The following is an 11,272-nucleotide window of genomic DNA, read 5'->3' on the forward strand; positions in this document are numbered from 1 at the left end:
AAAGAGAAGAAGTGGCCCAGGTTGGCACCTGCAGATGGCACAGGGGGCACAGTAGGCAGTCTGAGGAGGTGGAGGGCTGGGAGGTGGAGGACGAAGGTTCTCTGATGTCTGAGATAGCCATGGCCAGGTCTGCAGGGACCCAGAACCAGGACAGGGCCCTCAGGTCACAGCTGCACAGGGCCGTGGGGGCAGGCCCAGCTGGTACTGCAGAGGTGCTGGGGAGAGCCCACTCAGGGGTCTGGAACAGCACGCTGACCCCAGCCCCCAGCCCCAGGAGATTTACTCCTGGTCTCATCCTCTCTCCTGCTCCCCTGCCCCCACCCCTGCCTTCCTGGACCTCGTAGGATGCCTACTCAGAAATCGCCTACCTCTTCGCGGAGTTTTTCCGAGACCTTGACATCGTGCCATCCGACATCATTGCCGGCCTGGTGCTGCTCCGGCAGCGGCAGCGGGCCAAGCGCAACGCCGTGCTAGACGAGGTGAGCACCCGCCGCCCGCCTCCTCTGGGCAGCATCCTTGCACAGCCTCCTTCCCATGGCTCCTGCTGCTGCTGAGGCTCCCAGCAAGCGCCAGCCCTCACAGGCAGTGGCAGTCACTTCCGATGCTCGCTCTTCACCCCTGTCCCCAGCTCATCCCTTCAGCAGCCACTCCATGACTGTCGGAGTTGCTTCTCTGTCTGGGCCGTATGCAGCTGCTTCTGGGGCGAGCCTTGGAGGACACCCAGTCACAGAGGCCCATGAGTAACGCCAGCTAGGAGCTTCCGCCTTCTACATTGTCACTCCGTCCCACCCTCATCCCTGACCTCACACCAAAAGTCTCTCAGCCTCTCATACAAAATGCTTTTATTCCCCCCACCCCGGTACGGGGTTTGAAATGTCCCCAGGGATTGGATTCTTTGGGTAGAAGGGGAGCAACTAGAAATACGGGGAAACCTCAGGTTTGGGAAACCTGCTGGATCTTGGAGGAACTAGAAGCCATGTGCTCCCTGAGGCTTCTCCCAGAGCCCGAGGCCCAGAGCCCGTTCCCAGCCTCCCAGCCAGTGCCCACCTCCACGTGCCTATCTTACAGGCCAACAACGACATCTTGGCCTTCCTGTCTGGCATGCCAGTGACCAGGAACACCAAGTACCTCGACCTCAAGAACTCGGTGAGTTAGAAATCCCCTCCCTCCCCACCCTCCCTCTGCCAGTGACCTATGCAAGCCACCAACTACCACCCTCACAGTGTCGGCCACACCACTACTGACTGCCCCCCCTCGACCCTCCAAGCAGCCTCTCTTCTCAGATCATACCCTCCTCAAGAACCACCCCCCAAGTCATGTCAGCTGTACAAATGAAGCCCAGAACACCTTCACCAAGTGCAGAAACGTCGGGTCCTGGCCTCTTGAGATCACACAGCTCCACCAGGGTGGGCTGCCCTCGTCACCGCTGTTGTCACAAGGGGCAGCGGCCACAGCACTTGGGTTTCCAGCTTTTTTTAGCAGGAGAATCTTTTCGCACGCACCCTTAGTAGCAAGCCAAATGCAAGTGTCTCACAGGGAAAGCTGGTGCCATCCCGTGGCAGGGGAGCCCCAGCCCAGGGCACTGTGCAGCCCAGGCTGAAACAGCCCAGGCAGAGGCAACTGGGCCTGTTCAGGAAGCAGACGGACGTGGGTGTGCATCCGCTCGGCCACCTGCTGCTGCGACCTGAGCAAGTCCCTCAGCCCCTCAGAGCCTGGCCCTGTAAAATGGCACTGGGCACACCTTCCTCCCAGAGCTCGGAGGAAGTAGGCCACCCTCAGTCCCATTCCCAGCACAACACGGGTCAGCGGTAGTGCCAGTCAGGACACTGCCAGAAATTCACGGTCCTTTGGCAAGGCCTCTGCTCCTGTCTGCCCTGCTCCCCCAAGTGGGCATTTGTGTCCTCTCTAAAAACAGCCTGCCCTAGCAGGAGTTCTGAGCCAGCCCCTGTTTCCCAGGACTGCCTGGCTCCTTCTTACCCCTCGCAACCCTTGCTGGTGGGGGCCAGGGGCAAGCAGCCTGCCAAGGTGCCAGGGTCTACACTTGCCACGTAGCAGAGGCTGCCAGCACCCTACCCCACTCTGCCCCGCCCTCCGCAGCAGGCTGGCAGCTCCCGACACCCAGAGAGGGTAATTACCTCTCCGTGATCCTCATTCCTGAAGAGCAGACAGAGCCGGCCCAGGGACTTCCCACCCCGTGGGCCCTGATTAAGGTCTACCTATTTCACTTCACAAGATGACTAATCACCCTCCTTAACTTTTACAAGGTGACTAATTCCCCCTAAGTGCTGGAGTCCCAGTGCCTGGGGCACTTGGGGCAGACTGGAAGCTGTTTTGCTGGGACACCTCTGCCTCACGCCCCCTTCCAGCTGTAATGTCAACAGTGGCCACTCAGCCACAGGCACACTGGGTTTCAAACTGACGCCTTTCTCCAAGAGAAAGATCCCAATCTCCCAGACGCAACCCTTCCCTGAGCCCTGAGAGCTGGGAGTGTGGGAGTCAAACTGGAGTCTCCCAGTATGAAGGCCAGAGAGACCTGGCAACTGGCCTTCTGCCCAGCAAGGCCCGCCCTGGTGCCCAAGGCCTGGACTGGACCCTCAACCAGAGAGCCCAGGGCCCCTCAGGGTTAAGTTTCTCCTGCAGCAGCACCCCTCCCAGGGCCTGGTCCCTGAGGCTGGTGATTGCCACGCATGCCACTCACTCTCTTCCCTTCTGGGAACAACAGGCAAAGGAGATCGATCCAGTGCTCTGAGTAATTTTCAGTCCCCAAATCATTAATTCTGAGTTTGGAGCCACAGGACAGGTCTCGGGAGGATCCGTGCCCTGGTTGCATGAAGATAATTAGGGAAATGCAATTCTCATCTGGAGAGCAGTTCCTTCTCCATGGCCTGGGCCTGCACCTCAGGAGGTCCCCAGCAGACCCTCCCTGCTTGGGGGGGACTGATCTACAGCACCACTGAGGGGAGCGGAGGGGAGCTGCAGGGCACGCAGGCTGCCGGGGTGGGGGACAGGAGGTGATCACCCTCTGCCTCCTTTTCCAGCAAGAGATGCTGCGCTACAAAGAGGTCTGCTACTACATGCTCTTCGCCCTGGCCGCCTACGGCTGGCCCATGTACCTGATGCGAAAGCCCGCCTGCGGCCTCTGCCAGCTGGCCCGCTCCTGCTCGTGAGTACCCGGTCCTGCTCCCTCCGGGGCTGGTGTGCGGAAGTGGGTGTCCGGGGAGGCTCCCCCTACAAGAGCCTGTGCCCACTGCCCTGTGCTCACCTTCCTTTTGGCCTGGGTTGCTTCCCTTCCATGCCCTCTGTAGGCCTCTGCCTTTCTAGTTCTGCATTACCCCTGGGCACTGTGCCTGTGGGCTTTGGAACCACACGGTTTGAGTTTGAGTTCAACCTCTGTCACTCGCAGCCTCAGGCAAGTCCGTCTGCTTTTCTGAGCCTCAGTTTCTTCCATCTGTGAAAAGGGGAGGTTGGTGCACACCTCTCAGAATTTCTTGGAGAGAACTAAATAGGATATTGCACGGCGTCTACGTTGTTGGTTCCCTTGCCCTTCCTGCTTCCTCTCTGCCCCTCCACCATTCCCTCCTGCCCACATCTTCACTCTCTCAACCCCCTCCAGTGCTGCCTTGCTAGAAGAAAGGGCCTTCCTGGTAGAGAGGAGTCTCTGAAAAGGCACTGAGAAGGGCCTTTAGTTAAAGGCTCCGGTCTGCTTCACAGGGAGTTGGGAAAGTCCTCAGCCCCAGATCTGGCTGCAGCCAGGCTCCTCCCTCAGCCCACTGCCTGGGGGCTGGGTGGATTCTGCTCTCCGAAGTGGGCCAGAGAAGGGCACCAGCTCCACGAGGAGCCTGGCGGAAAGAGGACAGCTCCCTGGGCTCCTGCTCTGGAAAGGCCAGCCTGCTGGGGAGGCAGCTTCTGTCCTGACACTCCCGCCCTTGGGGCCCACAGAGGCCACTTCTGCTTCACAGCGCCCTTCCTTTGCTAATGGCTAATGGCTCCTGGGACCTTGTTCTCATGGCCCACCCCCTGCCCCTTCCCATCTTTGCCAGCCGTACACACCTGGCATTCTTCCCAGGGTCCTCGGGAGTCTCAGTCATGGCTGAGAACTTCTCCAGATGAGCTCCAGGCGGGAGTCCTGAGGCCTGGGCTGGCAGCCTCTGCTCCCTTACTCACTGGCAATGTGGGTACGTCTTGTTTCCTCATTTCTCACAGCCATGTTGTGTGTCCTGCCCACCAAGGGTGTTAGAATCCAGGGGATCACCAACAGACTGGCCTCTCCGGTGCCTGCGGACCAGAATGCTGCTGTTCCCATCAGGCTTCTTAGTGCTGTAGAGACAGCGGAGTCCTCAGACCCCACGAGGGCCCAGCTCGGTCCCTGCCTGGAAGGACCAGGTGCTTGTGGGTGGAGAAGAGGCACACCCCAAGCCCAGGCCTGCAGTCTATCAGGATGGGGTGGGGACTGGGTGCCTTTCTCGGCATCCCAGTCTGTCCACAGCAGCTCTGGCTCCCAGTGCCAGCTGGAGGAGGGCTTCCCGCTCACCTCACGGGCAGGCCTTTCACTTGGCAGTGGTCCTTCTGTCCGTACAGAGCATGGCAGACGGGTAGTGGCCTGGATGCCCTTGGGCCACCCTGCTGGGCTCCAGCCCTGCCCTGGATGGTGGGGCTTCCCTTCCTGTGGGTAGAAAAAGCCTGCCAAAGACCAGTTCTGTGCTCAGGTCCCCATGGGCTTCTCCTGGAGGAGCTGTTCTCACAGATAACGCAGGGCCCCTCCTGTCCTGGCTGCTGTTGTCCCCACAATCCCCTCGGCCTTCAGATCACTGACTCAGAGGGAACCACCACTTAGTAAGTGCCCGCTGCGTGCCAGGCCCTTTCCACACCTCAGGCATGGATCTCGCACCAGAGCCATGAGGTAGCTGTCAGCACCCCATTCCTACAGATGAGAAAACGGGCTTAGAACAGCTGGGCGCCCCTTCAGGCCCTCGCAGGCCGGAAGTGACACACCAGAGCAGGATGCAGACCTGCGCCCCAGGTCTCCAGAGGCCACACTTACAGCTGAGGTTGGAGAGAGGAGACAGCTGTCGAGGACAGGAGCTCAGGCCCTCCGTCCCCAGCCCGCCACCACTTTCAGTGGGTGTGGGGGGCTTGTCTCAGGGCCGGAGTCCAAGCGGTCCCAGTGTGTTGGGGTGGTCCCCCACCTCAGGCCCAGTGTCTTCTGAGACTTGACTCGGCACTGGGGTTCCTTAGCGTGACCTCTCCCCATAAGAAGCGTTTAGCAGTCCTGCAGATGCTACTCTGAGTGAAGACAAACTTCCCACCAACGCCAAGATCCAAGGTTTTAATAAAAATCTCAGCTGTCACCTCATGCTAGCTGGCAGGCCCGGTCACATGTTCCCAGGGCTCCTGGGAGCTGATCTTTTGGGTGCTGGCTCCCTCTGGTGGCCTGAGGAGCTGCTGCACCCCAGCTAGATGCCCTGCCCAGAGGCCTCCTCACGTTTGGGGGGGGGGAGCTTCCTATGTGGCTGGTACTGTCTTTGGTGCTGGGATTTATGGCTGCCAACAAGACAGAGCACCCCCTGCCCCGTGGAGCCCACTGCCTAGTGGCAAGAGGCAGACACAGACGCGGAGAGGCTTAGTCTGTGGGGTGGAGGTTAAGGGGGCTGGATCCCACGTGGTCGACTGAGTATCTGAGTCCCAGAGTCGGCAGCTTGAAAATCATGCTGGATGTGTGTGCATGCCCAGAATTCTGGGAGGAGGATGGGGGAGAAGGGTGTGGTGTGGCCTTCCCCTCTGGAGCTCATTTCTCTCCGTCTCACTGGCACACATGCCCTGTAGCAAAAACTGAAAAACAAACAAGAAAAGCCGGGTGCCTGGTAGGGATGGGAATGCTGGGGTGGGGGGCCCGGGAGGGCTGGCTGTGTCAGGTGAGGTGGCCCAGTAGACCTCACTGGGACATTTGAACAGACCTAAGGGAGTGACAGAGGAGCCCTGAGCCCCGCAGTGCCCAGCAGGAGGGCGTTCAGGCAGAGGGAGTAGCCGGCATAGACACCAAGGCTGGGATGTGGTCCCCAGTGTGAGGAAAGGCCAGAAGCCGGAGTGGCTGGCCTGGAGTGGGAGAGGAGGGGAGTTGGAGGCAGCAGATTAGAGACCAGGGCCAGGTCAGAGAGGGCCCTTAGGGTACACGGGCTTTCATGCTGAGAAAGAAGGGTGTCTGTCGTTAGAGCATTTCCAGTAGAGAAGTGACATGGCTTGGCTTATCTTGGAAGTCACCTTGGCTGAGTTGAGAACACAGGAAGTAAGGATAGAGGAGACCAGCCGGGAGGCCCTGACAACACCTAAGGCGAAGATAATGGGGCCAGGTGGGGAAAGCGAGGGACAGCCCAGGGGACTGGCGCACTATGGAGGAGGAGCTGAAGATGACTGACGGCAGGACAGGTGCATGGCTGAGTGCCAGGACTGCAGGCAGGGTGTGAAGAGCCTGGAGGTCGGGGTCTGGGACCTGGGAGGTTGTCAGGCACCTGCAGGAAGGTGCTTGGGTGGAAGCGCCCGGGGGTCCAGAGCAGGTCTAGAGTGGATCAGGAGTTGATGGAGAGATTTCAAGCCATGGCTGAATGAGCGCACGGAGGAGTAAGTGTAGGTAAGAGGGCAGCAGAGGCCCAGGTCTAAACCCATGAGGAGGCCCAGCCAGGTGAAGAGATCCGCCATGGCAGGGGGCAGGGGTTGGCACTGGGCAGGTGCTGTCTGGAGGTCGTCAGAGAGGATGGCTGGAAGGGGCCGGTGGCCTCGGCAGTGTGGAGCTGGGGCTTCATGAGGGCAATTTCGGAGAGGAGGTAGGGCTAAAAGTCTGACTGGAGCCTGTTCAGGAGAGGATGGGAGAAAGAAATCACTCCACGGGGGACCAGCAATTGGTGTAATGGCTATGTCACTGGACTCCCATGTAGTTGACCATGGTTCGAGTCCCGGACCCAGTGGCTTAAACTCATGGTGCGTGTGCGTGCGTGCCCAAGATCCCGAGAGAATAGAGGAGAAGGGACTGCGGCGTGGCCATTTTCCCTGGTGGGTGACTTCTCGCTTTCTGTCTCTCTCTGTCTTTCTGGTGAGTGCATGTGCCCTATAGCAAAACCCTTTCCAAAAAAAAAAGAAAAGAAAGAGAAAAAGAAAAAAAACAGAAAGAAATCACTCCATGGAGGGTTCCCTGGCCCTGAGCTCTCGGTTGCCCCTCCCCCAGCTGCTGCCTGTGTCCTGCGCGGCCCCGCTTCGCCCCTGGAGTCACCATCGAGGAAGACAACTGCTGTGGCTGCAATGCCATCGCCATCCGGCGCCACTTCCTGGATGAGAACATGACTGCAGTGGACATCGTCTACACCTCCTGCCACGATGCGGTGAGGCGCTGGGGCAGAGGACTTGCAGGGCCGGGGCCCTGTGCCAGGAGCGGGAGTAAGGGCCAAGGGTGCCATAGCCGTTCTGCCCGTCCAGCAGGAGCCTTTGGCTTGGCTGGCACTAGCCACCTGTGACCTCCAGGCTCCCGTAGCTGGGCAGGCCAGAGGTGGGTCCTTTCCTTCTCCCAAGCCCTGGCCTTCATGCCCTGCTCCTGGGGCCAGGATGGTGGATATCCACTCCACGCCCAGGGTTGGGGTTTCTCAGCCCCAGCCTTTGGGGGAAAGGAAATGGGAGACAAGCAGAGACTACCTGCCCACGTCAGGGCAGAGCTGGGGGCGGGGTAGGCCTGTGTGCTGGGACGGTCCTGGTGCATTCAAGGCCCTGGCCGGGGAGGAGGCCTGCTGGGTCACTCTTCCGAGTCCGGCCCTATCCCAGGGCCACTGAGGCTCACGAGGCGCCATCTCCTAGGTCTACGAAACCCCCTTCTATGTGGCAGTGGACCATGACAAGAAGAAGGTGGTGATCAGTATCCGGGGAACCCTTTCCCCCAAGGTACTCCACCCACCCCAGGGACCCCTCTCAGCCCCTTCTCAGCCTGCTCCCTCCTCCTGTGGCCTGGGCCACCCCCTTACTGTCTTGTTCTCTCCCCAAGGACGCCCTGACTGACCTGACTGGTGACGCCGAGCGCCTCCCCGTGGAGGGGCACCATGGCACCTGGCTGGGCCACAAGGTACCTGGCTCGCTCGCACCTTCTACCTGCCCCTGCCAGCCTGCCGGTGTCACCTGTGGTTGGGGGTTCCTCCCCCTCCCTGGGTTCACTGGGGAGCATTTGGTCCGAGAGGCATGGATGAGTCTGGGAGGTCCTTGCAGCCCACTCTGCAGCCCTGCCTGGCCCTGAGCCTGTCCCCAGAAGAGCCCGAGGAGGCAGCTGGGGAGACATCACAGTTCCCGTTAGACACACCTCCCTCTGGGCCTCAGTTCTCTCCCCCTGAAATGGAAACGTGATCACAGTGCCCACGATTCCCCACAGCCCGAGGACCAGAGAGGATGATAGGGGGCTCAGGGTTAGCGCACTGCGGGTCACCCTGGCTCTGTTGACACGTGTGCTCTCCTCCTCATCCTAGGGCATGGTCCTCTCAGCTGAGTACATCAAGAAGAAGCTGGAGCAGGAGATGGTCCTGTCCCAGGCCTTCGGGAGAGACCTGGTGAGGCCTTCTCCAAGCCTGGCTCTCCTTCTTCCCCAGGGGCAGCAGACAGGGGATGGAGGCCAGGCTCCAGCACCTCCGCCCACCCCCTCGCTCAGTCCCCTGATGCCCTCCCGTTTCGTGCTGACTCCTCGCGGGCACCCACAGCTGTGGAGCACCTGTTCCGCACCAGGCACAGGAGGCGCACAGGCTTCTAAGCCTCGTGCTGCAGAACCATTGGTTAGGAGGACAGTGGGGAATGACAGAGCAGATACAGGGGCACTGCTCTGCTCGGGGACGATCTGAGGCCTGTCCACGGGACGCTCGCTGTGCAGGCAGCTTCCAGGAGCCGCCAGCTGCTTGTCCACAGCAGAGCAGATTACAGTGCAGCAGTCAGGGCGGAGGACTCAGGGCAGGGAGCAAGTGACGGTGATAGAAGGTAACACCACAGTGATCAGAAGATCGTTCCAGGTCTAGATGCGGTCCCGGAGGGAGTCTGCAACTCTCTCTGAGCAAGGCCGTGAAGAATAAATAGGAGTTTGTTAGAACGGCCTCCCTAGGAAGTTACTCTGTGAGGACCTAGCTTGGCTCTCCCTCTGCCCCAGCACGGACAGGGTCCCAGGACTCTGTGAAGACCCCCTGCCTCCCTGGCATCAGCTAAGACAGCCTGGCAGGCCACAGGGCAGGGCTCTCAGACTTCTCTTGGTCCCCAGGGCCGTGGAACCAAACACTATGGCCTGATTGTGGTGGGCCACTCCCTGGGCGCAGGCACCGCTGCCATCCTCTCCTTCCTCCTGCGCCCGCAGTACCCGACCCTCAAGTGTTTTGCCTACTCCCCCCCAGGGGGCCTGTTGAGGTGAGTGCATGGCGTGGGGCCTCCTCTGGAGCAGGTGGGACTGGGGCGGTCTGGTTTCTAGTCACATGGAGGCCCGGGAACAGGTAAGTGGAGCTGGAGGTGGGGTGCGGGCTCTGGTCCCCGGACGTACTCCTCAGAGCCTTACCATCCGAAAAGGCAGAGCAGGGAACCGGCAGCCCAGGCTTGAGACCTGGAGCTGGCCTCAGGAGTGCTGAGCTGAGCCCCTGCTCTGGGCATCAGTCCCCGCTCCTCGGCCTTAGCGTCCTCCTCGGCTCCCCTTATAGTGAGGATGCCATGGAGTACTCCAAGGAATTTGTCACCGCTGTAGTTCTGGGCAAAGACCTCGTCCCCAGGTGAGTCACTCCGCTCCCTCCACAGTCGCCTGCCCGCGCTGTTCCTCCCTTCTCCAGCCCTCTCCCCAGTGCCCATGTCTCTCTCACTCAGTTTCCCATCTCCCAAGGGACCCTGGCACCCCTCTTGGCACAGCTCCCTGTGATGAGAGGACCAGAAGACAGGTGCTGGTGGCTCCCTGCCCCGAGTCCTCCGCCCTGACTGCTGCACTGTAATCTGCTCTGCTGTGGACAGGCAGCCGGCGGCTCCTGGGAGCTGCCTGCACAGGGAACGTCCCAGGGACAGGGCTCAGATTGTCCCCAAGCAGAGCAGTGCACTCCTCCGCTCTCCTTGGCTCCACTCTGTCCTGCTGGGAAGACCTCACCCCGTGGTCCTGGCTGGCTCGTCTCCTTGTTCCTGGAGGCTAGGCCTGTACCTGCCCCTGTCGCCCCACACCCTGTCCCTCTGCCAGTCCTGGCCAGCCCCTGACTTGTGGTCTCACTCCCTCCCCAGGATCGGCCTGTCCCAGCTGGAGGGCTTCCGCAGACAGCTCCTGGACGTCCTGCAGCGAAGCACCAAGCCCAAAGTGAGCTCCTGCCAGGCCCCCGGCCTCTGGCCAGCCTTGTCCATCCCTGTGCTTGTCCCCTGGGGACAAAGCACAAGGGGTCTCAGCCATGAACGGCCGAGGCTGGGGTGTGCACATGCCTGGTGTCCTGGGAACTTCAGGCTGTGAGCATCGCCACACTCAACCCGTCCAGCCCCTGTCATTGTGCAGAAGAGGACACTGAGGCCCAGAGTGGGAGGGGGACTTGCTTTTGCTCACATTACAAGTTAAAACTGAATCAGACTGGAACCAAGGGGCTCCCGCCACGCAGGGCTGTCAGGGAAGAGTGACCCCTGAGGCTGGGTGCTTTGAGGAGACAAGGAAACCTTCCAAAGCCTGTTGAGATTCCCCCAGGCACAGAGAAGGCTGCTAGTGCTTGGTGCAGATGAATTGATATCGTCTGTTTAGAAATCTGCTGGCTAGGAAGAGGGTCAGCCCTTCCTCACCCACCTCAGGTCTTTGAAGGCCACTAGTGGACCCTCCTGTGGCAGGTAGGGTGGGGGCGTGCTGTGTCCAGGCGCCCTGGGGCAGTGGAGCAGGAGCGGTGGACTTGCACCAGCAGGCCACCCTCCGCTAGCACCTCCCCGGGTGGCCCTCACCCCGTCCACCGTCTCAGCTGTCTGGACCACTTCCAGCTTCGGTGTCCAGGCAGGGCCCCCAGCCAGGTACCAGTGCCAGGCAGTGGGAAGGACAGCAAAGCTTTGTGGGGCTGTTCCTGCTTGGAGGAGCCTGGTTCTGGGGAGGAGGGCTGCCCCACCCACACCCAACCCTGGGCAGGAGGCCGCAGAGTAACCCCGCAGTGGCCAGGCCTGGCCGGTACAGCAGACTGAGCTTCTGGTCTGTTCTGCTGACTCGTGGAGTGGCCTAGAGCCGGTCCTTGCCCCTCACTGGCCTGTCTCCCCATCCACTAGATGAGGGTGTGGCTGGTCT

The 11,272-nt window shown here is 60.7% G+C and overlaps 1 protein-coding gene across 1 annotated transcript in view; it reads left to right on the forward strand.

Moving 5' to 3' along the window:
* Window positions 1-11,272, forward strand: part of DAGLA (diacylglycerol lipase alpha) — a 30,245-nt gene that overhangs the window by 9,597 nt on the left and 9,376 nt on the right. Inside the window, exons 7-16 of the mRNA XM_006169651.1 lie at window positions 345-479; window positions 1,069-1,146; window positions 3,039-3,163; window positions 7,217-7,370; window positions 7,837-7,920; window positions 8,021-8,098; window positions 8,493-8,573; window positions 9,266-9,408; window positions 9,693-9,761; window positions 10,252-10,324. Coding sequence (XP_006169713.1) covers window positions 345-479; window positions 1,069-1,146; window positions 3,039-3,163; window positions 7,217-7,370; window positions 7,837-7,920; window positions 8,021-8,098; window positions 8,493-8,573; window positions 9,266-9,408; window positions 9,693-9,761; window positions 10,252-10,324 — 1,020 coding nt within the window. The remainder of the gene's footprint in view (window positions 1-344; window positions 480-1,068; window positions 1,147-3,038; window positions 3,164-7,216; window positions 7,371-7,836; window positions 7,921-8,020; window positions 8,099-8,492; window positions 8,574-9,265; window positions 9,409-9,692; window positions 9,762-10,251; window positions 10,325-11,272) is intronic.

This window comes from Tupaia chinensis, unplaced genomic scaffold (assembly GCF_000334495.1).
Source record: "Tupaia chinensis unplaced genomic scaffold, TupChi_1.0 Scaffold147351_1, whole genome shotgun sequence".
Taxonomy (NCBI): Eukaryota; Metazoa; Chordata; class Mammalia; order Scandentia; family Tupaiidae; genus Tupaia; species Tupaia belangeri.